The sequence below is a fragment of the Camelus bactrianus genome, chromosome 5 (genome assembly GCF_048773025.1).
Source record: "Camelus bactrianus isolate YW-2024 breed Bactrian camel chromosome 5, ASM4877302v1, whole genome shotgun sequence".
Taxonomy (NCBI): Eukaryota; Metazoa; Chordata; class Mammalia; order Artiodactyla; family Camelidae; genus Camelus; species Camelus bactrianus.
The window spans coordinates 43,750,460-43,777,532 of NC_133543.1; the positions used below are offsets into that span (position 1 = coordinate 43,750,460).

At 38.7% G+C, this 27,073-nt stretch overlaps 1 protein-coding gene across 5 annotated transcripts in view; it reads right to left on the reverse strand.

Moving 5' to 3' along the window:
* The window catches only part of LOC105081940 (CD302 antigen), a 103,634-nt gene that overhangs the window by 13,861 nt on the left and 62,700 nt on the right, over positions 1–27,073 (reverse strand). For 2 of the 5 annotated variants that reach the window (XM_074363764.1, XM_045507570.2), the window contains exons 30-35: positions 24,813–25,039; positions 23,158–23,326; positions 20,967–21,116; positions 18,721–18,843; positions 17,386–17,553; positions 13,921–15,597 (exon numbers count right to left, since the gene is read on the reverse strand). In XM_074363764.1, coding sequence (XP_074219865.1) covers positions 15,419–15,597; positions 17,386–17,553; positions 18,721–18,843; positions 20,967–21,116; positions 23,158–23,326; positions 24,813–25,039 — 1,016 coding nt within the window. In that variant the 3' untranslated portion in view covers positions 13,921–15,418. Of the gene's footprint in view, positions 1–7,749; positions 7,962–11,740; positions 12,750–13,684; positions 13,840–13,920; positions 15,598–17,385; positions 17,554–18,720; positions 18,844–20,966; positions 21,117–23,157; positions 23,327–24,812; positions 25,040–27,073 lie in introns of those variants that run through there. The other 3 variants (XR_006720526.2, XM_010971363.3, XM_074363765.1) reach the window with 3 other exon arrangements.

Consider the following 27,073-nt stretch of genomic DNA (forward strand, 5'->3'; position numbering starts at 1 on the left):
GCTTAAAATTTGGGCAATTCTCCTAACGGGAAAATTAACACACAGAATACTGGGTTCACCTCAACAAGCTGCCTTAGCAGCTCTCTGATGCCTGCAAATACCATTCCTTCCAAATTTTATCTAGATTTTCTAGTTGTTAGTGGGAACATGAGTGTCCCACTCTGTTGTAGCCAGAAGCAAAATTCTCTCTTTCACACTTTTGAACAAGTTATCGATAACTGCTGCTACCATCATCCATCCAACAGACTTTTGCTGAGCAACTCCTACATGTCAGACACAGTGTAACCCTAGCTAAGGGGTAAGTATAAAGGGATTTAAGAGGAATGGGTCCTACACGTAAAGAGCTCAGTCTGATGGGCGAGTCAGACACATATACATATTAAAGGTACGAGGGGTTAAATGCTGTAAGACTATAGAAAAAAAGTAAATACCTCATAGAGCAAGGGAACATTTCAAAAAGGCAATATTTGAGCTGCAGTTCACAGGATAAATGAGTTTGCCATGTGGAAAAGGAAAAAAGAAAAAGAATTCCCAGGCAGAGGGAGCACCATAAAAAGCACAATGACAGGCACCTAGTAAGGAGTCAAATCTTGGTTGAATGAGTGAACTAGGCAGGCCCCTCCCTCCCCGCACTCCTCCACCATATGTTTCATGTATTCAGACATGATAGAGGAAAACCAAGCAGTCATTTCCAGAATGAAACTCAAACTGAAAGTCACAAGGGCAGATATTCTGAATTGCAAACTTTGACTTTCTTTTTATTCTTCTTCTTCTTCTTCTTCTTCTTTCTATTTTCTTCTGGTTCCTTTTGTGGTCTTTTCTTTAGCCTTATGGAATTTTTAAAAAACTGAAATGGAAACAGACTCCATTACTATGTTTAATGACACCTGAAACACCTTTATAAATCATTGGAATTTCTTGATCCATGGGTTGAGAAATGCTCTAGTCACAGCTACACAGAGGATTTTGTACTGATAATAAATAATTCAAGAATATAAAAAAATAGTTTTGAAATACTGTTTAAATGGAATAAAGCACATCTATAAGTACACAAAAATGTAATCAACACCAAGTGAAGTGACATTTACAAATTATTTCTTCGTATACTTGTAGTTCTTAGGCTTTAGAATTATAATGAACTGTGATCTCTAAACCATCTATTGACTAAAGTGTATGTTTTCCAGCAGCAGCTCATGTGTCAATTCTGCATGAAGTGTCCAACCCTCACCTTCTAGTAACCTCTGACCCCTGTGAACTTCCACAGGACTTTACACTACACTACATGTGAAAGGCCTTTTCTGGTTATAAGGACTAGAGATTTGCTCAGGTTACCCCAAATAATAGAGATTTTTTTTGTAAGGATACATGGGGTAATAAGAAATCTGATGATACTGTCTCAGCAGTCAACCAGGCCTCTTAGGGTTCTTATACCAGGTCCCCCACCTTGGATTGCTACCTAGCCTAGAGTAGTCAGCCTTTGATTTAGGAAATTATCCCTATTTTGATTAGTTGTGGCTTGGATGGTGAGCATAATATGACACAAACCACAGACCTATGCAGAAGCAGCACAGGTAGCCTCTTATTTTTTGGAAAAGGGGCTGTGTTACCCTTTGAACATCAGTACACATTCATGTGCATTGATCAAATTCTGCTCTGTATGGTAGTTATCTGACACTTATCCTGCTTTCCCAATTGGACTATTAACTGCATGACAGATAGATCATGTCTCAAATCTAACTGTACCACCAATAATATCTATCATAGAGTCTTGTACATCACACAAAACAGCCCGCAGAGAAGTGGGACAGTGCAGGGTTCTGATGAAGCATGTTAGGCTGTGGAGAAAAGTCTGGCTCTAACGACATGATCCTGGCTGTGTTACTTAACTTTACTGTGCTCCAGTTTCCCTATTTGTAAAATAACAGTACCTATCTCAGGGGGTGATTGTGAGAAAGTTGTTTTAGGTGCTAGGGATTCTGCAGTGAACAAAATGGAAGAAAAATCCTGCCATCCTAGAGTTTATATTCTAGGTGAGGCAGATACATAAAGGCAAGATAAATAGGTAAAATAATGTTAGGTGGTGTTTTATTTAGATAGTATACAACAATCTATTGCTATATATAGCAAATGAGCATCTTAAGAAAACAAAAACCTTTATTATCTCACACAATTTCTCTGGATTAGGAATTTAGAAACAGCTGCTTAGCTAGAGGATTTTGGCTTGGTGCCTCTCATAAAGTTTCAGTGAAGATCCTGGCCAGGGCCGCCTCTATCTGAAAAGTGAACTGGGGCTGGAAGACCCGCCTCCAAGAAGGCTCCCTCACGTGGACAGTGAGTTGGTGCTGGCTGTGGGCGCGGGGCCTCAGTTCCACAGGTGAAGGTCCTATGACTTGGCAGGTGGCTTCCCTCAGAGCAAGTCATTCAAATGAGAACAAGGCAGAAGTGCAGTGTCTTTTACAGTCCAGCCTTGGGAGTCACACTCCATTAGTTCAACGATATCCCATTGGCTACACAGGTCAGCCCTATTCAGTGTAGGGGTGAGCTACACAATGGCAGGAGTACCAGGAGGCAAGAATCAGCAGGGCCATCCTGGAGGTTAGCAACCACAGATAAGTTAAAACAGAGAGGTAAGATCCTGACTGGAGGGTAGGGACTGGGGTTGAAACTTTAGAAGTGTGTCTAAGAAAGAGTCCATTATAAAGGTGACATATACAAAAGAGATCTGAATGAGCTGAAGGAAAGAAGCCGAGTGGTTACCTAGATCACACAGGCCCATGGGATGGGAGTGAGTGTGATGATAATGAGAACTGTAGCAACTCAAAGACCACTGTAATTAAATAAGCAAAATGTCATAAGAAAAAAAAAAAAAACAACAAAAGTAAAAACAAAAAGCTATAGGCAGAAAAAGTAGAAAACAAATTGTTAACTTGACATCCTCAAAGCTTTCAGCTGCCTTCTCCTTAGGCTCATTTCGGCATTAGCAGTAAATGCAGTGAATTTAGCACTGAGCCCTTCTTCGCATGTTCCCGGTCAGAGTGTGCGCCCCAGAAACAAGCTTCAAGTACTACTCACGAGATCTGTTCCTACTTTGAGAAGAGTGTTCAAATAGAGGCCGATACCTCCTGTGAGGGAAGTTACTGAGGCTCGTGCACTTCACGAGCAGAAGGGCTAAACCACGGCTTTTTCAGTGCCAAGTATCTTCACTGTGATCCTGTTACAGTGAAAAACCTGGCTCCCCAAAATACTGCCATAGGTTTTTCAATTACAGGTTCTGTTAAATTTTCTAGAAAATATAATTTAATATACTTTGCTCAAAAAAAAAAAAAAAAAAAAAAAAAAAGGCCTGCCCACAATGCTCTCTCCAAAGTGCTTTTCTGTTACTCTCAGGTCTTCACAGCTGTCCTGAAAGATAGGTTGTTATTAATAATGCACCTAAATGACTCTCCATGGATTTATAGTTTTATCATTCTATTTATTTAATATTTACAGAAATTTAGGAGCCTGATGCAAACTTTAAAACCTAGTACTTAACTCCAAAAGTTTCCACATAGATCCTCTGCCTAAAATGATCATATGCTAAAAGAATAAAATGGCATATCCACAGGAATATTTTGCATTACCAGTCCGTTCTAATAGAACTCTTTGTTCCCTTGTCATTTATTTTTTAAAGCGCCAGGCACAGCATAAGAGGACATACTTGGGACATACTTGTTCTGAATGTTAATGAAGGAAAGGCAAGATTCTATTTTTTTTGCCTTGTCAATAATAAGACCTTTGCCCCTTGTCCCATTAAGATATGAGTCAGTCACTTACCTTCCACAAGGGCAGCTGGGGAGAGCAAGAAAAGAGACATTTATTACGTTTATTATGTATGGAGGAGAATGTGGTATTCCAGGTCCCTGACTAACCCAGCAGGCAAGATCTCCCTGATCGAAGGAAATTCCACCACTCTGACATTCCATCTCCTCTCCACGTCATCCTTCCCCACCTAGCTTCCAAGATGTCCACCCCCATCTTCTCTCTTCAAGTCCCTTCTCAGAAAAGCTGTCATCACATTTATTCACAGAGTGGGGGAGCCAGTGTTACTCTGCACCCTTCTCATTGGGCATCACTGGTCCATTTTCTTACAGAAGCAACCTCAAGATCTGCCCTCAAAATCTAAAAGAATCTGAAATACTTGCTATGTATCATAAAGACTATGGACGATAACCCTGTTGCAAAACTAGTTTTCAACACATAAGCACATTTTTAAGAGCTTCTCAAACAATGAAGTCCTGAAAAAATACCTTAATCATAATTTCACTTTTTTGTTGGAAGAAAAATAAACATTAACATTTCAAATTTTACAACAATACTTCCCCAAAAACAACACTGTGCCATCCACAAAGGTCAGAAAAAGTCACATCAATAGATTAAGATGATTTAATGCTTTGAATTCAATTATGAGTTCACAGCAGAAGTAAAAATAATTTGAAAAAAATTGCAATCCCATTTCCCCCCTAATTTTTAAATCATTCACATAAATTTTTCGGCCTTTTCTTATAAATTAGAATAGAGTACAGAGACACATTTCAAAACAAAACAGAAATCCATAACATAGTAAAGTTTCTGCTGTTACGGAGCTTCCCTGGTAAGGGGAGTGACAAGCAAGAAGATAATGAATAATGAGGATTCATTCTGAGAATAGTAAGTGCCCTGAAGAAGAAAAAACGTAGAGATGTGAGAGAGAAGGGGGTTGTCCAGGGAAGGCCTAAGGAGGTGACAGATGAACTGAGATCTGAATGATGTGAGAGAGGGCAGCCATGCCAAGGAATGGGGAAGGGGAGGGCAGTCTGGGCAGAAGAACCGGAGGGTGGCTGAGTCCCCCAGATGTCAGTGTGTATAAACAGCACGAAGGGCAGGAAGGGTGGTAAGAGCTAACATCAGGGAAGAAAGCAGGGCCTTGTAGGTGATGGCGATTCAAAATTAGTGACCTATACTGTGACCCATGGAATGACCATAAAAGAAGGGTTACTCTAACATGTTTATATTCACTTAGACTCATGCTGCCTATGGGAAGTCACTGGTCCAAGAAACATACACTGATCACCTATTATATAGGGAAAGCACCATTTCAGAAGCATTTTTGAAAAGAGGTGCCACAGAGCCTTACTCAGGAATTTTAAGAATGTTTTGTTCATTGCAGTTTTCCTGATAATAGCTAAGAACAACATGAGATCAGTTACACTAATAAACTCGAACATAACAGAGACCAATAACAATAATTTCCATTTCAACATTACATTTCTACTTTATGCAATCCCATGGGAGCTTTTCTGTTCAGAGCTTGCCATTCAGCAAATTCTGTGATAACCCTGAAAAGCTCTTTCTTGACTTATTTCTAAGCTATGATTCCCGATCTTGTCTAGATATGAAATTTGTGTAGTATTATGATGAAACCCAGACACAGTTTTTCAGCCCTGTATCAACATGTGTGGGAATGTGCTCAATAACCATCCAACACACGGAAAGTGGCACTCATGACATTTCCTCACTGCAGTAATTACCCTTCATTTCATGTGAAGAGAACAAAGGGAAGGACAGCAAGATTTACCAGGCCTGGGATAGGGGCTGGACCGAGTTCGCACTGACTGCTCATGACAGCGCTCTGGGTATCACCTCCATTTTACTGAAGTGCAATAGTTGGGTAATTTGATCAAGGCCACACAGTCTGTACCTCACTCCAAATCTTGTGCTCTTTCTAAATTAATCCTTAAAGCCTCCTGAGAGAAGTTGATTAATTAATAGCGTTAATTTATTCAACATGCATTTCTTCTTCAGCTCTTGAAAAGTCTATTTAATCACACTGGAGTTATAAAAGGAAAAAGACCAAAACTTTCCAAAGATAGTTTTGAGACAGACTGAGATTATGGGACCCTTTACTGCAGTGCTCGCACCTGGACAAATGTCTCTTCCAGTAACAGAATACAAAGAAACCATAAGGGACTAAAAGTAACTGCACGCATGATCGCAATTGGGGCAAATGAGTAACAAGATACAAAAAGACCAAAGCCCAAATGCTACTTCTAAGATGTCAGAGCAAAAGCAGGGCACTGCGTGTGATCCCTGCCCATAGCACCACAAAGGGGTGGGCAGGCCACCTACGTCACCCCTCTGCCCTGGCTCACAGGTCCTCCTCTACCCTCACCCCATTTAAGGGACCAGCTCGCCCCTCCTTAGGGAGCCAGCAAGGGCACCTGTTACTTATTCTTGTTCCCTCGTTCTGCAGCACGAGTCCCAATTAAAGCCTTGCCTGAATTCCTCTGCTGGCCTCTTACCAATTTCTATTGATTAAGGAATCCAAGAACCCAGGTTGGTAACAGATGTCCTCTAATGCTGATCAAAACAGTTTCTCTGAAGAGAGATATCAAGATCTAGAAATCGACTTTTTAAAAAAAAATCTGACAAGAAAAGTATTTTTTAACTTGGCCTGATGTATGAAGGCATGGCAACCCAGAAAGTGGCTTAAATGGGCATTTAGATGTTACTGGCAAACATGAGGGCATGCATAAGGAGGGTTCACAGAATCTCTAGTCCAGCCTTGTCTTAGACAAAACTAACGTGCTCAGTCTGAACAGTATGAAAATTTTGTTTCTGTTCCTCCATAGGTAGCAGATGGCCTGCTATTTACTGGTCATAAATGCTGGTGGACAACAGGTTTCAGAGAAGGGGCTTTGAGTTTGTAAGCAAGTTCGGAGCTGCTTACTCCACTGCTGCCTCCAATACTGAGATCCTTTAACATATTCCGGCCTGTCACCAGGCTTCCCACAGGAATTTATAAAATGGCAGTGAAATTCAGGGGAAGAAAAGCCAAACTCTGGCATAATCATTTTATTCAAAACCATGCAAGTATTCACTTAGTTCTTGTTTATTTTGCTCCTTAACTCCTGGAATTGTTCAATCAATGGTGGTTCTGGATGGAAGTCTTTCCACAGAGTTTCTCCCATCAACGTTTCTGACGTGCTTGCATGGGAAACTTGTTAAAAACAAACAAATAAATATATTCAGTAGAACTGTCTCTTCTCAGTCATTTTGGAAATGAGTAGTTTTGCAGATGTCACTTGCACAACAACAGACTAGACTGAAAGATTTAAGCCACACGCCTTAAGTGGAATCCAAGCCTCCCTGTTCACATTCCACTTTCACCCAGGGGTTATTTCCCTGAACTGTTTTCCTGTTTCAACAACTTGAACATCAACCAATTGGACAAACAACTCTGAGAGCAAGAGGGCCAGCTTCCCCCCACCCCCGCCCCCGCTGCACACGAGCTGGGGAAATCTCCGCAGCCAACTTCCCCACTTCTCCTTTCAGTCCGAATGGCTCTGAAACGATACTCGTCCTGGGACTCAAGTCCCCCTACTCGCCTGTCAATTAGCCACCAGCTTGGGGACCCCTCCCCGTGAGTGGGGTCTGCGCCGAGGAGGCGGACATGGTGGGAGAGGGAGGGAGCTCGCAGGTCCTCGGCGACCCCCTCCCGGGGGCGTTCTCTCGGAACCCACGGAACGCGGAGGAGAAGGGGGATGACCAGGCCCCGGGGGCGCACGGGGTGGGCGTGCAGGCGAGCGCGAGATGCCAGGCGGGGACGGTGCCCAGGGACGCCGACGAAGTTGGTTGCGGGGAAGGACAGGGTCTCCGCGGGCCGCGGGGAAGCGGTCGCTCCGGGTCCCGGCTCCCAGGCCGAGGAGGGGGCGCGACGAGGGGGCGGCTTACCCGCGGCGGCGGCGGCGGCGAGGCCCAGCAGCGGCAGCAGGAGAGCGGGCGGCGCGGCCCGGCGCATGACGGCGGCTGCGGGCGCCCGGCGCGCGGCTCGGAAGTGCGGAGCCGCCGCCCGACCCCTCCCACCCGCCGCCTCGACCCCGCCGCCAGATCCCGCCCGCGCTGCCTTCCGGCCGGCGCTCCGGCTCTCCGTGGCTTTTAGAACTTTTAATCTGAACTGATTTCAGACTCTGAAAAATGTTGCCAAAGTAGTAAGGAATTTCCGTAACCCTCCAGCCAGTTTTTCTAAATATTGACGTCGTATGTAACCCCAGTACAATGGTCAAATGATTAACACTGATAAGATACTACGAACTAATCTACAGCCCTTATCACATTTCAACAACTGTCTCTCTGATGTTCTTTTTCTGTTCTAAGAGCCAACCCCGGGTCATACACTGCATTGAGGTGTCCTCAGTCTCTTTAATGTGGGACCTGAACAGAGGTTTGAAGAGTACTGGCCAGTTGCTGGGTAAAATGTCCTTTAGTTTCGGTTTGTCTGATGTTTCCTCTTGAGGGAGACTGGAAGAACAGGATTCAGGTTATGTTTTTGTTTTTTTCTTTATTGTTTGTTTGGTTTTTAGCAAGAGTACCACAGAAGTGGTATGTCCCGCCCCCGCGGGACACGAGGTCATTCTGTCTCATCATTGGTGATGTTAACTTTGATCACTTGCTTAAAATGGTGTTTGTCCTTTGAACTCAATGGCCTGAAAGCTTTTCAAAGGCTTCTCTCTCAGTGGACTGTGTCCCTCGGACAATTTTTCTGTCACCAGCTCCTGGATTAAGGGTTCTATACTTGCACAGTCCTTGGAAGGAACTGACTCTCAAGGATACCTTGATCTTGAACTTTTAACCTCCAGAACCGTGAGACAATGCATTTCCTTGTTTAAGGAAAAACAAAAAACAAACAAAAAACACCAAACTGTACTTGTATTATATGTATAAAATATGCAGCTATCACTTGACTGGTGAGGGCCTCTGGAACCAAACAATCAGGGCCCAATAGGCTGCTTGTTTAAGCTCTGACATAGCCTCATGCCATTAGCAAAAGAGTGCTTTAATTTCAAGTCTAAACTCAATTATAAAAACACAAACAATTCAATTTAAAAATGCACAAATGATCTGAACAGACCCCTCACCAAAGAAGATGTACAGATGGCAAAAAGCATAAGAAAACACACTCAACATCATATGTCACTACGAAATTGCAAATTAAAACAAAAATGAGATTTCACTATACACGTATTAGAATGGCTTTTGAAAGCTCAAACACTGAAAACACCAAATGCTGATGAAGATGCAGAGCAAAAGTAACTCTCATCCATTGCTGGCGAGAATGCAAAATGGTACAGCCACTTTGGAAGACAGTTGGGCAGCTTCTCACAAAACTAAATATACTTTACTGTACGGTTCAGTGATCATGTTCTTTGGTATTTACCCAAACAAGCTGAAGTCTTACATATAACTAAAAATTTGTCCACAGATACTTATTTATAGCAGATTTATTTATAATTGCCAAAACCTGGAAGCAACCAAGATGTCCTTCAGTAGGTATATGGATAAACAAACTGTGGTACATCCAGATAGTGCAATGTTGTTCAGCACCAAAAAGAAATCAATTGTCAAGCTGTGAAAAGACCTGGAGGAACCTTAAACACATATGGCTAAGTGAAAGAAGCCAATCTGTAAAGGCTAAATACCCTATGATTTCAACTGTATATTTTGGAAAAGGCAAAACTGGTGATAGTAAAAAAGGATCAGTGGGTGCCGGGGTTGGAGGAGGAAGGGAAGGGAGGCCTGAATAGGTGGAGCACAGAGAAATTTTAAGGCAGTGAAACGTATGATACTGTAATGATGGATACACGTCATTATACCTTTGTCAGAACCCACATACAACATAAAGAAGAGCTCTAATGTCAACTATGTGCTTTAGTGAATAATAACATATCAATTTTGGATCATCAGTTTTAACAAATGTACCACACTAATGCAAGATGCTAATAATAAGGGAAAGGTGGAGAGAGGTAAGGAGGTATATGGGAACTTTCTGTACTTTCTGCTCAGTTTTTTTAAATAAGCCTAAGACTGTTCAAAAATTGAAGTCTATTCTTAAAAAAAATCAAGTCTAACCCTTTCCATGCCTCTGAAGTTCTAGTCTGAAATGGCATGATTGCACCAATGAAATCTCTCTGACCAAAGGGGTCTGTAAGGAGAGTCAAGAGTGCTAGGTCACAGGGACCGTCTTCATTTACTGTTAAGGAAAGTGAGGCCCAGAGAAGGGACGTGGCTTACCCAGGGGCATGCAGTGAATGCCAAACAATGCTGTTCCAGGTGCAGTCTCTGCCAAAGTATCAAGGTCTTGCTCAACTTATTTATTTCCGTTGTTCCTCTCAGACTGTTAATATGGGTTTATACACTAAACCCAAACCCAAAACAAATCCTTCCAAATGTATGCCATGCTTAAAGATTGAAACATCCTGATTCTGGACTCCTCTGTCCTGCTAACAAGTAAGATGAATAGTTTGATGCAGTCCTGTATTTGAAAAAATCATCTCCACCCTCACCGCAGACACCAATGTATATTGTGTCCATGTGGATTACTTCCTGTTAAACAAATTTTCAAATAATGGTTAGATTTACAATTGAAGTGGCACCTTAATGAATCAATCTAATTTAGGCAAATAACCCCTTTCAGCAGTCTTTTATTTTTAAGTCATTTGAACTAAAGGGAGGTATATTTTCCCCGCTGTTAACTCTGGTGCACACTTCCTCATTTTTTATGCTAATATGTCAAAACAGACTACTTATTGCTTCTGCATGGAATAATACGGTATTTCATTCAAATTTCTCATTATGATGTCCTACTTTCCAATCACACCTTATATTTTTTATTTTTCTTTCTCTTTCACTCCAACTTACTTCGTCTTTGACCTCATTCCAGACTCCAGTTCCTTAACTTCATTTTTTTTTGGCCTTTTATTTCTCCCTTCTACATCCAGCCTGGATACCACACCCTCTCTTGTTCCTCTGTTGCATCTACCTGGCCAACTCTAAACCTGGGGTCTCTTCCTCTTTTTTTCCTCTTTATTAAAATTTAAAAAATTTAAAAATAATTTCCAGCTTTATTGAAATATAATCGACATATAACACTGTGTAAATTTAAGGTGCACGATGTGTTGACTTGATATATACTGCAAAAGGATTACCACCATGGCATTCCACCCGGTCATATAATTACCATTTTTTTCTGTGGTGAGAAAATTTAAGATCCACTCTCTTAGCAACTTTTAAGTATATTACACAATATTGTTAACTCTAATCACTATGCTGTATATTTGATCCCCAGAACTCACTCATCTTATAACTGGAAGTTTGTACCCTTAAGCCACGTCTCCCTTTCCACCCAAGCCCCTACCCCTGGAAACCACCGTGCTACTCTCTGTTTCTATGAGTTTGGCTCTTTTAGATTCCACATACGAGTGATATGGTATAGTATCCCTTTCTTTGTCTGACATTTCACTTAGCATAATGCCCCCCAGATTCACCCATGTGGTTGCAAATGGCATGATTCCCTTTTTCTTATGGCTGAACGATATTCCATTATACACACACACACACACACACACACACACACACACACACCCCATATCTTCTTTAACCATTTATTCATTGATGGACACTTAGGTTATTCCCAGATCTTGGCTATTGTGAATAATGCTGCAATGAACATGGGGGTGAAGCTATCTCTCTGAGATCCTGTTTCCACTTCCTTTGGATATATACCCAGAAGTGGGATTGCTGGATCACATGGGAGATGTATTTTTAATTTTCCGAGGATGGGGGTGTCTTCTTTCTTTTTCATAATTTCCTTCCCCTCAGCTTTACTCGAGTAACTGAGCACACGTAGAGGAAATCTGCTAGTTCTCCTGATGGTTGTCACTACTGATATATGGCTTTTAATTTCATCTGGGCCTTGTATGCCTCTTCTGCCATCCTTTTATTTTGTCTTGGTTATTCTCCTCTCTCATTTCCCACATAGAATATTTCGATTTCAAGTTTTATTATTCTCTTCAAACTGAAACCCCATTCAATATCTATCTTTCTTAGCAGACTTTGCCTTTTACTCAATAGGAAAATGGGGGCCATCAGGCATAGACAGACATCTTCAAATACTCATCTGCTTCCCTTTCTCTTTCACACAGGTCTTCCTCTTTTGTGCTCCCATCCCCTCCAAGCCCGGTTCCTCTTTCTGTGGGTTTAGAACTGCCCCTCTCATCCCATCTTCTCCAAGATCTTCTTCCACTAGTGGCCCCCCTCCTCCCCTGCATTGTCCACTTCTCTCTGTCCACTGTTTTTGGTTTTGGATTTGTTTTGTTTTCTTTCCTCTCAGCTTTTAAACCTGTGAATCTCTTTTCCCCTCCTTTGGGGAAAAATCTTCTTCAAACCTCCTTCTCTCTCTAGCTCCATCTCTGCCGTACTTCCCAAAATTTCATGTTCTCTATTTCTTCATTTCCCTTTCACTCATCGGCTCACTTCCATCTGGATTCTGGCCTCACCACTCCACTGCATTTCCACTGGCTAAGATCACCAATGTTTTCCCAGTTTCTGGATTCCAATTTTATCTGGCTTTGCCTCTTTGTTGTTTAGCAACTGGAGTAATAAGGACTTGATCCTATGTTGCATTAAAAGTATGTTTGGCCAGGGAACCAGAACTGTAGGACTTCTCAGCACTGACGTCAATCCACATAAGGTCGCTGGGGAAGGCCCTGGCTGGGCATTGTTGTGCTCCTTTTTGGCCTGAGATAGTCAGGCCTAGATAACTTTAGGCTGAAACAGGGGGCGGCGGGGGGGTTCTCCTCTGTGAATTTCAGCTCCCCAAGGCCCAGGAATGGGAAAAATGGGATGAAGAGGAAAGGCTGATGAGGAAGACCAGTGAAGAGCCTCATGCACATAACCTAGGGAGAAAAAAAGGATAAAGGTCTGAATTAAGACAGCCAGCAATGGAGACAGCCACTCAGAAGTGTGGGGTAAAACTGACAGAATTGTTCATTTAGAGAGATGTAAAAGAGAGGATTTAAGGATGACTTCTGAGTTTCTAGCTTAGGAAACAAGGGGTATGCTGTCTTCATATTAATTTAAAGAGAATATAAACAAGACTTTGGGAGAATAGAAAAAATGTCTCAAATTCTGATGATGATTAATTTCGCTTGGAAAAGAGAAATACCTGCATACTAAATTTGTTGAGATGTACTACTGTGAGAATGTTTTAACTTAGAATATACAATGAATTAGAGTTAACTTTGCATAGATCATGTGGTCTAGTTTAAAAAAAAAGGTCTTTGAGATCTAGTTAAAATTTGTCTTTTTAGGTAAAGTTTGTTGAGCTAACAACAATTAGGTCTTTGTGTCTCCAAGGGGATTTTAGGGTTAAATGAACGTAGGATAAAGGAATCTGAATCTCTGGCTTCCCCTTGCATCAACTCAGCAGTGGGGTCAGGACGGTGGGAGCCAACACTGCAGCAGCCATTTGCTGGGCAATCTCCCAGATAATGAGACATCTTGCCCTGGGATCCGGGAAGGGAACAAGCTGCGAGGGGATAGTCATTGGTGTCACTTCTAAATGTGTCCCCTGTACCTGATCATCAGGTGTATTTGCCTGGTATTTTAAGTGCCTGGTTTTGAAAGATCACTTTTGTCAGACCACATGTAGGGGCTGGATTGGTTAGGAAGATTGGAAAAGGCAGTCTTCAGTTCTAGACATCTGGGACAGGGGAAAAGAGGAAGGAGCACAGTATGGTCCATTTTGGTCATGTTGAGATGGACCTCATGAGGATTGTTCAGTGGGAGTTAGAAACATGAACCTGGAGAACTAGATGTTTGAACGACTCACTCAGAAGCCATTGTTGAGCGGTTGATGTGGGGGGGGAGGTGGTGCACAGGTCCCCTTAGGGGAGCACAGAGTGAGAAGTAAGTGGATCATAGGTGAAATCTCTGCTGATCCAGTAGTTAAAAGAATCGCTGAGTCAGAGGAACCCAAGAAGAGGCCTAAAATCAAGCATTCAGAGATGTAGGAATGATTATGTTTGTTCTTTTATAAATGCACACAAAATCTTAAGGACGCCTTGCTTTACAATAGCTGGACACTTTATTTCTTGTCATGCTATATGACTAAGATAATAAGCCCAATTTAGAGATTTTTTCCCCCACAAGGATCAATAACACTTTTACTTAAAAAAATAAAAGAAAACAACTTTACTATGGCATCACTACTATATAAACCTGTACTTTTTGCATCAAGTTGGTTTAGTTCTTTGAAGAAAGTCTTATTAACCAAAACTTTACAGATCATAGAGCAAGAAAATCAGTTCTGCAAATTCAATAATAAAAAAAAAAGCTCAGGACAATTATACTATAGAGTTTTAGACTACACTAAAATCGTCTTAGAAAATTATTTACAATGTTATCATAGTATAAACACTCTAAATTTTAAAATAAATCTGTGGACTTTATACAAAAATATTCTAAAGTACAAATATAAGTTAAACACTGAGTAAAACATTCACCATATCCAGTGGAAGCTACTATTAATATATTCTAGATGGTAAAATTTAAAATGATAAACCACAAAACAGTGTTTCCTTAACCGTTCATAATTTTAATTATTTTAGTAGTAATCACAGGTTTAGAATTTCATTGTAAAATTTTCATTTTTACAGAAGTAAGATATACAGTTTCCTTCACAGACTCCTTCTCTCTTTAGCTTATGTTAAAAGGCAACAAAATAATAAAAATTTCTTAGTCAGAAGTTGCCATACCATGTAAAGTACATAAATTGTGAAATTTAAAAAAATCAGCTGATTCCCTTTAAAAAGAAAACAGTGTATGTGGTACATAAGACAAAAAACACACTGCTGCAGGGTATTTAATCAATCTAAAAATAATGTTCCCACACTTCAGAAAAATGTTAGGTACTGAATCTTCTTTAAAAGCCTTTTAAAAAATAAGTATAACAGAACAAAACATTTTCACTTAAATAATTTTGGTGTGAAGTATCTTTGGAACAGTTTAAGAAAAGCTTGCCAAGATGCATCATTTTGCTGTGTAAAAAGTAAGCATGTTTCATTGTTCAATAATTTCCCCCAAATGTTACAAATGACTTTTAAAACAATGTTGATGTTATTTAGTTATGTTTTCACTTTGAGATACCAATTTTGCATTTGGCTTGGATGTTCTTAAAAATTAAAAGGTAGATGTGTGACCTAGTAATATGCTAATTTTGATTTCCTAAGACATTGTGTTAAAATGCTATTAAAATATACATATCCTAGTTAGCAGCCACATTCTTACAGAGAAAATGCACATTAAACTTATTACCCTATGAACAATTAGGACTTTAGTTCCAGCTTTGGTTCTTTTTTATTCTATTAAGTAGAGTTATTAACATGGCATTTTGTGGGTAATTGTGATTACAGGCATAGCAATTCAACAACAACAACAAAAAAAAAAAAAAGAAAAAGTCCTTAAGACTGCTGCTTTGAAACAAAGTAAATACTGACCCTGGGAAAGCTTTAATGGCTCATTTTTCTTAAACCATCAGTGCAAATTAGCAAACCTTTAGAAGAGTTTAATCATGGAGAGAAGGAAGCATAATCTCATCTTCGTTGGCTCCATGTTGATACCGAACTGAAGAGAAGCCCGCCCAGTGAAAACGGTTCCTTCGGAAGAGGAACCAAATCAGCCCGCTGATGAGAGCTAAGACACAGAGCACAGCAAGCGCGACACCCATTCCTCTGTAATCAGGGCCTGGTGTAGGGAGAGGTTTGACAGTGGCGGGGAGGGTAGAAGAGTGATCATTATTGATTTTATACATTAGGCGTGTGTCACATATGCGAACCCTGTACCACCAACTAGATACAGGAAGTAACTGATGTTTCATAGCATTAACACAGACTCCAAACTCACCATCAAACACTTAAGTGCCTTCTTTTCCAATTTAACTGTTTTTCTTTTCGTTCAAATCCTCTTCATTGCTATAGCAATTCTCTTCCAAAGACATTAAAGCACTAGCATGATTCTCACTTTCCCTTCCCATCACCCATTTGAGACGATCACTCCCAGTATATTACCTTAGTTTGATAACAAATTGCTTAAGGTTGCAAATGTTTGTTTGACTTACCTAGGGCCAAATAATGTATTATTCGCTTTAAAGGAATTTAAGTCTTCAGGATGATCTCATTCAGTTCCTAGCTATTCAGATTCAAATACTGTCCCAGCCCCTTGTCTACCCGCTGCTGAGATGGACTTGTTTTGTCCTGTGTGGCTTTGATACCATCGTTCTGTTGGCCTCCCTTCTTTCTCATATGTCCAGTTGCACACTAGACATTCCATATGGTCCATATGTACAGCTCATCTCCGTATGGATGGCTCGAAATGCTAAAATAGAACTCTTGATTTATACCACCCTAACCCTGCTCCCACCCATCCCCAAAACCTGCTGGTCACTTTCCATTCCACTCAGAACAGAACCTGGATTCCAGGGCCCCAAGTGGCTAGAACCTGTCTACCTTCTAGCTCTTCCTGAGTCCACATCAAGCTTGTTCTGCCTTGGGCTGTTTGCTCCAACTGGTACCTCTGCCTGGTATGCCTCTTCCCCTGATCCCCAGGGCTTGGCTGGCCTTTCAGATTTCAGCTTCAATGTCTCCTGCACTAAGATGTCTTCCCTGATAACCTGATCTAGAGTAGTCATTCCCCTGGTCAATCACATAGCGTTTATAACTATTTGATATTTTCCTCTCTTTTAAAAATGGGCCTGCTTGGTAACTCATTATCTATCTTCCTTCATTAGACTGTAAGCTCTGTGAGGAAAGGAGTCTTATCTGTCTTATTTACAGGTGCACCCCAGTACCTAGAACAGGGCAGGACACAGACACTAAAAATTTGCTAAATCGATGCATAACTATATAGATATTGATCACCAAGGGCTGGAGTTTTATTTTAATATTTGTACACCAAAATGGACATTTTAATACTAATCTTTAAAAATGTTGATGTGAAAATTTTAGAGCTTATTACAATAAGATTTTCATAGTTATTTTATGTATGAACTGTGATGAAACAGAAGTTCAAACTATGATTTCCTATAGATACTCAGGACATTTTAAGTAATTAAATATGGTTTTGCATTGTTAAGTTAATCATGAGTTTTATAAGAATGAGGAGAAAGAAAGCAAACTAACTTCAGAATTAGACCTTTGAGCTTTTACATTATTTGAATTATAGAATAAAATACATCTTAACATTTTCAAATAAATGACTTCTCCAATACTCTGGCAGCTTCTATTTTTCTTAGGAAAGAGTTACACAAATTATAGACAGTTTAGAACTTCCCTCTGGGCATCCTAGACATCTTGTGCATTTACTGTCTCTTATAATCTGTTTTTCCAAGGGAGAAAAGACTTAATATTGTTTGGATGTACAGTAAGGACTAAGTACTTCAGAATGAAGTACAAAACTTTGCACATAATTGAATTGCACATTTATTTCCTGACCTGTTCTGCAAAAATATTCCTTAAGAACAGATTACATACTTACCCAAGGGAACTTTGCAGACAATTCTTCCATAGCCACGTGAACATTCAACTTTTATCCAAGTCTCATTTGAAGCTAACAAAATGCTACATTGTCCACCACCACTCTTAATTTTATTTGCCCATTTGGCAAATGTCACTTTTGATCCATCTAACCAATTCCAAGATTGATCTAAAGAAAGAAATTAAGTACAACTATGTTTATCGCAACATAACTAAGGTAAAAAGGCATGTAACTCATACAATTTATTTATTTAGAACTGCATTATGCCACTATTTAAAATAAAATTTATTAAAAGTGAACGAATGAAAAAAATCACTTTGTCAGATGCACTTGTCACATATCAAGTGCTCAGTAGCCCTACCTGGCTAGTGGCTACTACCTTGGACAGTGCAGTGGACCAATTGCATCTTTGTATAAAGTTCTGGTAGACAGCACTAACATAGAATATGGTGTTTTGATTAAAGGGCAAAATGCCTGCACATTTATTGTGTGATAGATTTCTAAAGACCTGTATCCCTTTCCCCATCCCTCCACCCCCATCATTCACAATGTGCTGCTGGGGGAGGTAGCACCACCTTGTGGTGATAGTATAAAGTCAATTTATAATTCATTTAGATGGCCAACTTTGAATTCGTTCACTTTTTGACACATACTTGATATTCTGGAATTCACATTTATTTCAATTATTTAGAATTCAACTTTGCATAAAATGTGAAATAGACTTCCTAATCTTCTATCAAATTTCTACTCTTAATTCATTCTTTATCAATTCCAAGTGCACTTAAACCCTGTATCTAGTATTCCCTATTGAAAAATACTTCCACAAATCTTTTTGAACCAAATATCTGCAATTTTACTAAGACAGTATAAAAAAATCACTATTAAGGCTTAATTTCACTCTATGGTAAAAAAAAAAAGTTCCAACAAGAAGGGAACTGTCTGAATAACAGAGTTATAAGCTACAGAAACACTGGGTAATAGAGACTAAAACTCTAAGGGAAGTAAGTGAGATGGGTTCCTTGTGGGGACACAGGGGGCACAGATATTGCCACAGGAGAAAAAAATATCCTGTTGACCCAACTATCTTATGCCTCTAAAACACTTTCTGTTGATTTTAATCTGACTTTCTATTTCATTAGTGTTTCCATCATTACTAATAAGCTACTCATTTATTCATCAGGAATTTTTAAGCCTCTAAAACAGCAGACCTAGCTTATTCATCAATAAGAAGCATTTGAATTGGCCACCAGTTGACATTCTTCAGTGAGGCTGACACGGTATTTAGGACAAGTTTGAATGCTCTTTGCACACTGCACACACAGATATGTCATTTACCAGCAGAAAGTTGAAATAATCCAAGCCAAACTCTCATGGTAATATTATTATTTTCCCTCATCAGTCTGCTCACAAATTTATTCTCATCTTCATCCTCTATGGTAACGAGAGTTGCAGAATGAGCTGTTGAAGGAAAACAAACCCCAAACCAATCAGCTTTATGAAAACTAGGGAAGTGGTTTATTTTCAACCAGGCATTGAAAAAAACGATCATGATCAAGATCATGGAGAAATTCAAATTTGATACAGAGAATGTTCTGAAAATCTGGTATTTAGGTCAGGTTTTTGAAAGTATAGCAGTAATAGCTTCCAAAAAAGTTGGAAATATTTCTAGATTGAAATTGTGTATATAGAAATTTTGTATTTCCTCAAAATATGTCCCTGGTAATAGTTTGGATGTTGGAACTGCCTAACCAGTGAGACCTTCATGTATGAACAGCTAGCTAGTCGGAAGAAGTGGGCTGTGTAATGGTAGAAATCTGTGTGCCCCTCTAGATTTTTAACACTCTCTCCTTCTGTATCATAACTCTGCTTTAAATTTGCTTCTGTTAAAATGAAAATAAAAACAAATAGGTTTGGGATGCTGGAGAGTGTTAGCCTTCCTTTTAATACTATTTTATATACATAAGCATACTTGGTCATGCAATTGTAAGTTCCTAAATACAGTATAGAATTGAACAGGTGAGTATTCTTGAAGTGTGATTGGTTGCTCTAAACCCACAGAGAAAAAAAAGTGTTATTATCATCGTCAGGAAAGGGATAGAAATAAAATAATAACTAGATTTGGAAATCAATCCTAAATGGAATCAAATAGTCTTCAAGCCCAACAAGACTTGAATTAAGCATTTCTTTTGAGATGTGGGGTATTTAAAAAAGGACAAAAGAAAGCCTTTACTCCTTTACAGATCCCCACACTGTGCAGGCACGTCACACGTTACCTTGTTTAACACTACATAATCCCGTAGAAGAAGGTACTACTACTATTTTACAGATGATGAAATGGAGGGGCAAGGAGATTAGGTAAATTGGTCAGGTTTACACAGCTAGCCAGTTTTAGAATTACAAAGTCAATCTCAATCCTAATGATAAGAATAGTTTTGAATGCTATTTGCAGGGCACTGTCTCATTTCTTTCATTCCTACAACAACCCAACATTTACCCAAACTTTGAAGTGAGTACTCTTCATTCTCATTGTTCAGATGAGAAAGAGAAACAATTATGTAGCTTCCACAATATCACTCAGCTAGTAAGTGTGGGAGCTGGGATTGCAACCCAGACCTGTCTGCCTCCAAAGCTTAAGTGCTTAACTCCCACACGACAAAGACAGTAAACCTTTCTCTTCTCTCTTCTAGGAGCAAGAGGCTTCCTTCTTTCAGAACATATATAGAGAGAGCTCAGAGTAGTTCCCATCACGTGCATACATAAACATGTATAACACACAACCAGTCCCCACACAAAAGTTCCCACCATGTAGTGAAGCCGTCACAAGGAGATTTTTAAATCAGTTAAGTGTCTCCACCAGTAGCAAAATAAATGAGATAAATGTCATCTGCCTGGCTAAATGGCTGTCCAAGGCTGCAGGTCTTTGAAATACCCTAGATGGTCTCCCCAGAAGTCATTTCACAGTTTGACTATATGCTAAGTTTATCATGGGAGAGAGTCAATCATTGCTGCTCTTTCTAAAAATAGTTAAATCTGAAGACAAAAAGTCCCGTCCCTTACAATGTTCAGAAATGTGGGCCATTCCTTTTGCAGAATGGATGAACAATCCATGCTTCTTGGATTTCGTTACCCTGGTCAGGCTAAGCTTACTTATTGATAACTAAGTATGAAAAAAATCTATGATTTTGTATTTATTGCTTAACAGACTGTACAAAAAAATCTATCACTTAATACCTTCATCTAAGCATATCTAGCTATATTTAAAATGGTTCATTTGTCAGTGTTTTCACACACAGTTTACTTAGCAATTTTTTATTCTACTTCTTCCCATTTACTTTTATTTCCTATGCACTTAATCTTCCACTGATCATTTTAAATGGCTGTACCAATAGTCCATTGAGCTCATGTATTATAAAATACTTAACCATTTCCCCACCACTGGGCAATTAGATTATGGTGCTATTATAGTTAGTGAGTGCTTCAGAAATATTTTTTAAAATGTGATTTTTATTTTAAAGGATTTCCTTAAGAAAAAACCCCAATGATTGAATCAAGTCAAAGAAAATCAACATATTTTAACTCACCAAGTTCTGGACAAAACCACCTGGCTTCTAGGAAACTGTGCAATGCCTGGTCAGACGTGTAACAGTGGTCCCTGTACTGGATCCACTGTGACTGACTCCCTTTTACTGCTGGACATCTTGACGAGTATGTATGAGAAGACACCTCTTTAGCTATAAAAATGTTAGACACAACTGTAAAAACGCACAGAAAGAATGACTGACTTTTAAATCTCATTAAACATCCCTATTTGACACTGTGGGTAAGAAGCATTCATCTCAATACACAGCAGAGAAAGCTACAGTCCACTCTCTAAGAGTGTGCATTCTAGTTAGCCTTTTGGAATACCATTTATAAAACTGAGAATACAGAAGGACGTACCTAGCCCTCTGAGATGGATTTAGACTAAAGTAGAAACAATTAGGAAGACAGAATAGGAAAAGAAGAAAAGACAGGTTGGGTAGGCCTGTAACTACTTTGAAATAGTAATTAAAATTCTTTCTTTCTGTCTTTGCATTCCTTTCACTTTGATAATAAAAACCTAGTTTTGCTTTGCTATAAAAAAAATCACACCCACAAGTGAAATTTGGTAATTTGTTTACAAAGTGCAACATATCTGCACAGCAAAATCTTTCTCAAACAAAAAAAGTAGGTGTGGCTTCTCAGATTTTAACAATTCCCAATGGTTTCCATTTAAACTATTTAATTTTTAATTGTGCTTTATAACACAAGAAGTCTGCGTTATAAAGCCCGTGCCCCTTAACACCATTGTTAATTCTAACAGAGGAGAGTGTGAGAATTGGAAAGTAAACTGTCAACATCCTGTTGGTGGGGTGCTGATGATCTGAATCAACTTTCTGAGCTGGTATGGCCAGTAATCTCAACCCACATCACTGCTCTGTAACATTTTGTATAATTGGAATGTCCTTTAGTCACTGAAGGCTTTTCTTGCTTTTTTCTCCTCGTCTGAAGATAAGATGTCAGCAGGATTGGTTCTTTCTGGAGGCTCTGAGGGAGAATTGGTTTCATGCCTGTCTCCTAGCTTCTCATGGTTCTGGAAATCCTTGGCTTGTAGCTGCCTCACTGTAATCTTTGCTACTGTCATCAAATGGCCTTCTTCCTGTGTGTCTGTCTGTCCTCTTATGAGGACACCAGTCTTTGGATTTAGGGCTCATCTTCATCAAGTATGACCTCATCTGAACTAATTACATCTGCAAAGACTATTTCTAAGTAAGGTCACATTCTGAACTTTTGGGTGGACATGCATTTGGGGGGACACTATTCAACTCAGTACAGCACTGAATTTGTGTCTCAGCTGTTACCATTCTCCTTCATCCTATAAAGTCTGTTTCTCTAACACAGATGTCCTCTCCATTTCTACATGCTTTACCATATTTCTCCTGTATGTTTTCTAAGAGATTACATTGATTTTCTGTATCAAACAACTAAGATGTCAGTTCTTGATTGTGCCTTTATTCCTTATTCTCTATATCATTCTCCTTTTCTAATATTCGCTTATTTCTCTAGATAAGGTTTTCACATTTTCTTCTGCTTAAATCTGTTGAATGTGGATGTTAAATCTTCTCTTGAGGATTCTTCAGAGCAGAAAACATGACAGGCACTGAGAACCAGAAGCTTCAGACACCAGTACCGCCAGCATCTCGTGGCCTGCCCAACGGGCCTCTGCAGCCCCTGGGGGGTCTAGGTCCTTGTGCTTTTCCTCATAGCTCGTGCTCCACCCACCAAGGATGACCCTCAAATCCAGCCTCTGCTGGAAGGGGCTCTTCCCTCAGATATTAAGGCTCATATAAGTTTGGAAAATGTTTAGTTACACAAAACATTTCTTTACTATAGAAACTCCTAGAGACATCCATGTGGTAAATCATCTGAGATATTTCCCAAATTTACATGCTGTGAAACTCTTTTTTAAATGGAGCACCTCAGCCTTTGAAAAAACTGCTAAGTGAAATTAAAATGAACAAATTCAAGAGTAAAACTAACCTAGGGATAGAACAATTGAACAGCTTTAGGAAAAACAATTCCCTGAATAGGTATATCATATTTGTTTCTCTTCCCAAAGTAACAAAATTATTTTGATAGAATTTGTGAATAAACCTGATTTAAAATCTATAAAACATTCCTTTGAGTATTTAATCATGTACATAAAACAAATACGTTTTAGTAAATACACAGTTATTTGAAATCAAGTCTTACATTTTGTAGGTTTATAACAAATAGCCCCATCCATAACCAAGTTGCATTTTTCATGCTTCCAAATTCCTTTTGGATCCAAGACAACACAATTTCCAGCAGATTTTTTATCTTTCCATGGGATATAGTCAAATGTACTGCCATCAGACCATTCAAAGCTTGATTCACGTCCCTGTTTTAATAATAATAGAGATAACCTGAATTCAGATATATGCTTTCAAAAAGAACAATAAGAAGAATGTACATACTTTAAGAAATATAGGAATAGGGTATTAATTATTTGCTTATAAGTATTACAGGTCTGGCCTTATGTGTAAAATCAGGGGTTTACTTTTGATGCACTGATTTGAGACATTTGCTCTGGCATAATTTAAACAGGATTTTAAAATGTACTATAGTAACTATCTCTAGATTTATTTTTTAGTTGCTTTCTTTTTTTAAATTAAATTATTCAAAATATTTTTTTTGAAGTACAGTCAGTTTACAATGTTACGTCAATTTCTGGTGTACCGCATAGTACTTTGGTCATATAGGAACATACATATATTTGTGTTCATATTCTTTTAAACCATAAGTTACTACAAGATATTGAATATAGTTCCCTCTGCTATACAGTATAAACTTGTTGTTTAGATTTATTTTTTAAAGGAAGAGTTTATATACATTTGAAATTAAATGACATGCAAATGGCTTCCATTTCACAATTACAGATTTACAATCCCAACCTTCACATTATTCTGAATATTGTTTTTTTATGTTTTACAGTTTTGTGGCTTGTGTCTTTGGCTAGATTTTTTCATATTACAGAAGCCATCAAGCAGCAGGAGGCTAGAAGAGGAAAATACTTCCTAAGAAACTCATATGGGAAGATTACTTTTGATTTTCCTTTGACTCTATAATCCTAATTTGTCATCCTTATGTTTTCCCTAGTTTGTTCTAAAGAGTATTTAAATTAAGCCTTCAATTCTAATCTCAATAGATGTCTATTTTTTGAATACTAGACATTATTATCAGTACATGAATATATTAATTAATAGGATTCAAACTGTGGCACAAAAGATGTATTTACCAGCAGATTACTCTCAAATAGTGCTCATTTCTAGAGGGAATGTGGGAAGAAACTATGCATTCATTAGTCCTAACATTAAGAATTACTTGGCACCTTATATAAATTTTTGTGTTAATCTTCACTATAATCCTAGATTAAGAAAAATACTATCACCGTAACTTTATAGATGAGGTAATAAGCTTGCAAAGGTTAAATAACTTGTTCATGATCATCCAACATGCAAATGGAAGACATGTCACTAGTACTGGAACTCAGGCTTTTCTGATCCTGTGCTATTCCCTTTCACCAGCTTTCCAACTGGTCTGCCCCAAATAGGTTAAAGAGGTGGTGTTGAGACGTGCATCTGGTGGGCCCTTGGGATGGCCTGGCAGTGTCGGGGGCAGCTGCAGTCCTGGCTGTTTGCCCTAATGCCTCCGACAATTACAATTTTCTATTTGTTCTATGTTATAAAAAGATAAGAAAGTACAATGCTATGCAAATTCAGGCCCCAGACTTAAACTGATGTTATACTTTGAATTAATATTTTGTGCTTAAATTTCCAACCTTCTAACGTATTTGGAAAATTTCTGGAAAACAACACAAGACTTACATCATGACTTGAGAGTCCAACCCACAGTGGAAACCCGTCACGCTTTACGATATCTTCCAGAAAAAGCTGGCCATTTTGGTCATGAACACTTGCCAACTGACCTCCACTTTGGGAACACATATTTAATGCTTCATACCATGTTACCTTTTTTTGAATAACATTATAAATGCCATCTTCATATGGAATAAACTGTGGCAGAGTAGTATTATATTCTTCCTTGTAGTCAACTATAATATTTAAATGAAAAGTGTTAGTAATTAAATTTAAATTATTTAAAATATATATTTTGGGTAAGGCTGGACATGCAAACATTTCAAATTTAAAATAAAACTGAATTTCTCATTAATAATGGAAGTCAAATCATACTCTCTTTTTCTTATTGCCACAGCATATGTAATAGGCTCTCACATATTACAATTGTCTGGGTGATTCAAAAAAGACATAAATAGCATCTTTCATTTAAGGAGCTCATGTATTAGTTAAGCACAGAAAACAACAACACTTGAAATGAGGGCAAAACAATTAACTACTAGAATATGTGTGACTGACTAGAGAAGGAAAGATTCATCTGAATTAAGGGTGTCAGAAAGCCTGCTTGATAAATGAGGTCTCCAGAGTCTAGGTTAGGTGAAATTAGGGCCAAAAAGAAGTAAGGTTACCAAAGAGTCAGCTGAAAACAAACAACAACAACAAAACCACAATGATGAGGGTATTTCAAAGGAATACAGGAGCCAAGTAAAAGATCTCCCAATGGCCAAATCTGGAACAATTTGAGCCAAATATTAAATAATGAAGTTTATCAGATTATAACTCAAAGTATAAAAAAACTAGGAGCCCATAAAGATATAAATAAATATAAATAAATGACAGATATAAATAAATGACTAAATAAAGTTTTAAATGGGAGAGAATAGACAAATCTTCTGTGCAGAATTCCAAGTAATTTATATAGACACTCCCCACCTCCAGAAGGCAGAGAATAACTCTCCATTCCATAAGAGTGGCCTGAGTATGGTGACTTCGTTGCAGAGGGTACAGGATGAGAAGGGGGAAAAAGAGTATCTGCAGTAGAGAAAACTGAGAGACATTATAAGAGCCAGGTGACCAGTGACAGGTAAGTCATGTCGACATTATATACCCTTCATAGGATGTGATGACAATGACTACCTCTGTATTTTTCCCCCAAACCCATAACCCCAGTTTAACCATGAGAATAACATCGGCCAACTCAAATCGAGGGACATTCTATAAAATACATGACAGGTGCTCCTCAAAACTGTCAAGGTCATCAAAAACAAGAAAAGTCTGAGAAATCATCATAGCCAAGAGGAAGCTAAGGAGACACGATGACTAAATGTAAAATAACATGAAGTAAAAATTAAGGAAATCTGAACAATGTATGGATTTTAGGTAGTAATAATCTACCAGTATTGGTTTATCAGTTGTGACAAATGTACCATACTAACATTAGATGTCAGTGACAGGGGAAACTGTTATGTTGTATATGCGAACTGACTGTACTATCTTTCCAAATTTGTAAATTTAAAACTTTCCTAAAATAAAAATTTTATTTAAAAAGAAAAAAAAAAGAAAGAAGGTAGAATATTTCCTGGCAGAGTTAAAAATAAATAAATAAAGGTGCAAATGAGAATGAGTATACACTGTACATGGGACAATTAAGAGATCAGCGTGGCAGAAAAAGATCCTTACTGAACCAAAAATGGGGGAAAGAATGGAGACTGAGAGAAAATGTAGAATTTTAAGAAGGAGACACTGGTTTCTAAAAAAAGTCTCAAAAGCTTACATGAACTCAAAGTAATTGATAACAGGAAATCCCTGGAGATTGTTGATGAAAATGGTATGTCAGAAAGTTATTCCGCAGGACTATGAAGGGAGAAAATTGGCTTGGATGGGACTGTGATGGGCTCCATGTTAGCAGAGGGTTTAAAGCAGAATGGCCGTAATAACAGTTTTTAAGCTGTGAAAAATTTAAAACTGACATGCATTTAAAAATAGACTTATTTGAGGAATCAGGCAAGGTTGGGGGACATTCATTTTCAGCATGGAATGTCAAAACTCTACCCAAATCCACTTTCCTATTTATAGAAATCTTATCCATCCTTCAAGGCCCCAGCAAGTTTTTCCTCCTCCTCAACGTATTCTTTGTTTTCATTACCCGTGTTTTCATTGATCTCTTTGACTTCCCAACAAATGTAAGCCTGGACCAAATAATCTAAGACTAACCTTTGTAAGACAAATAT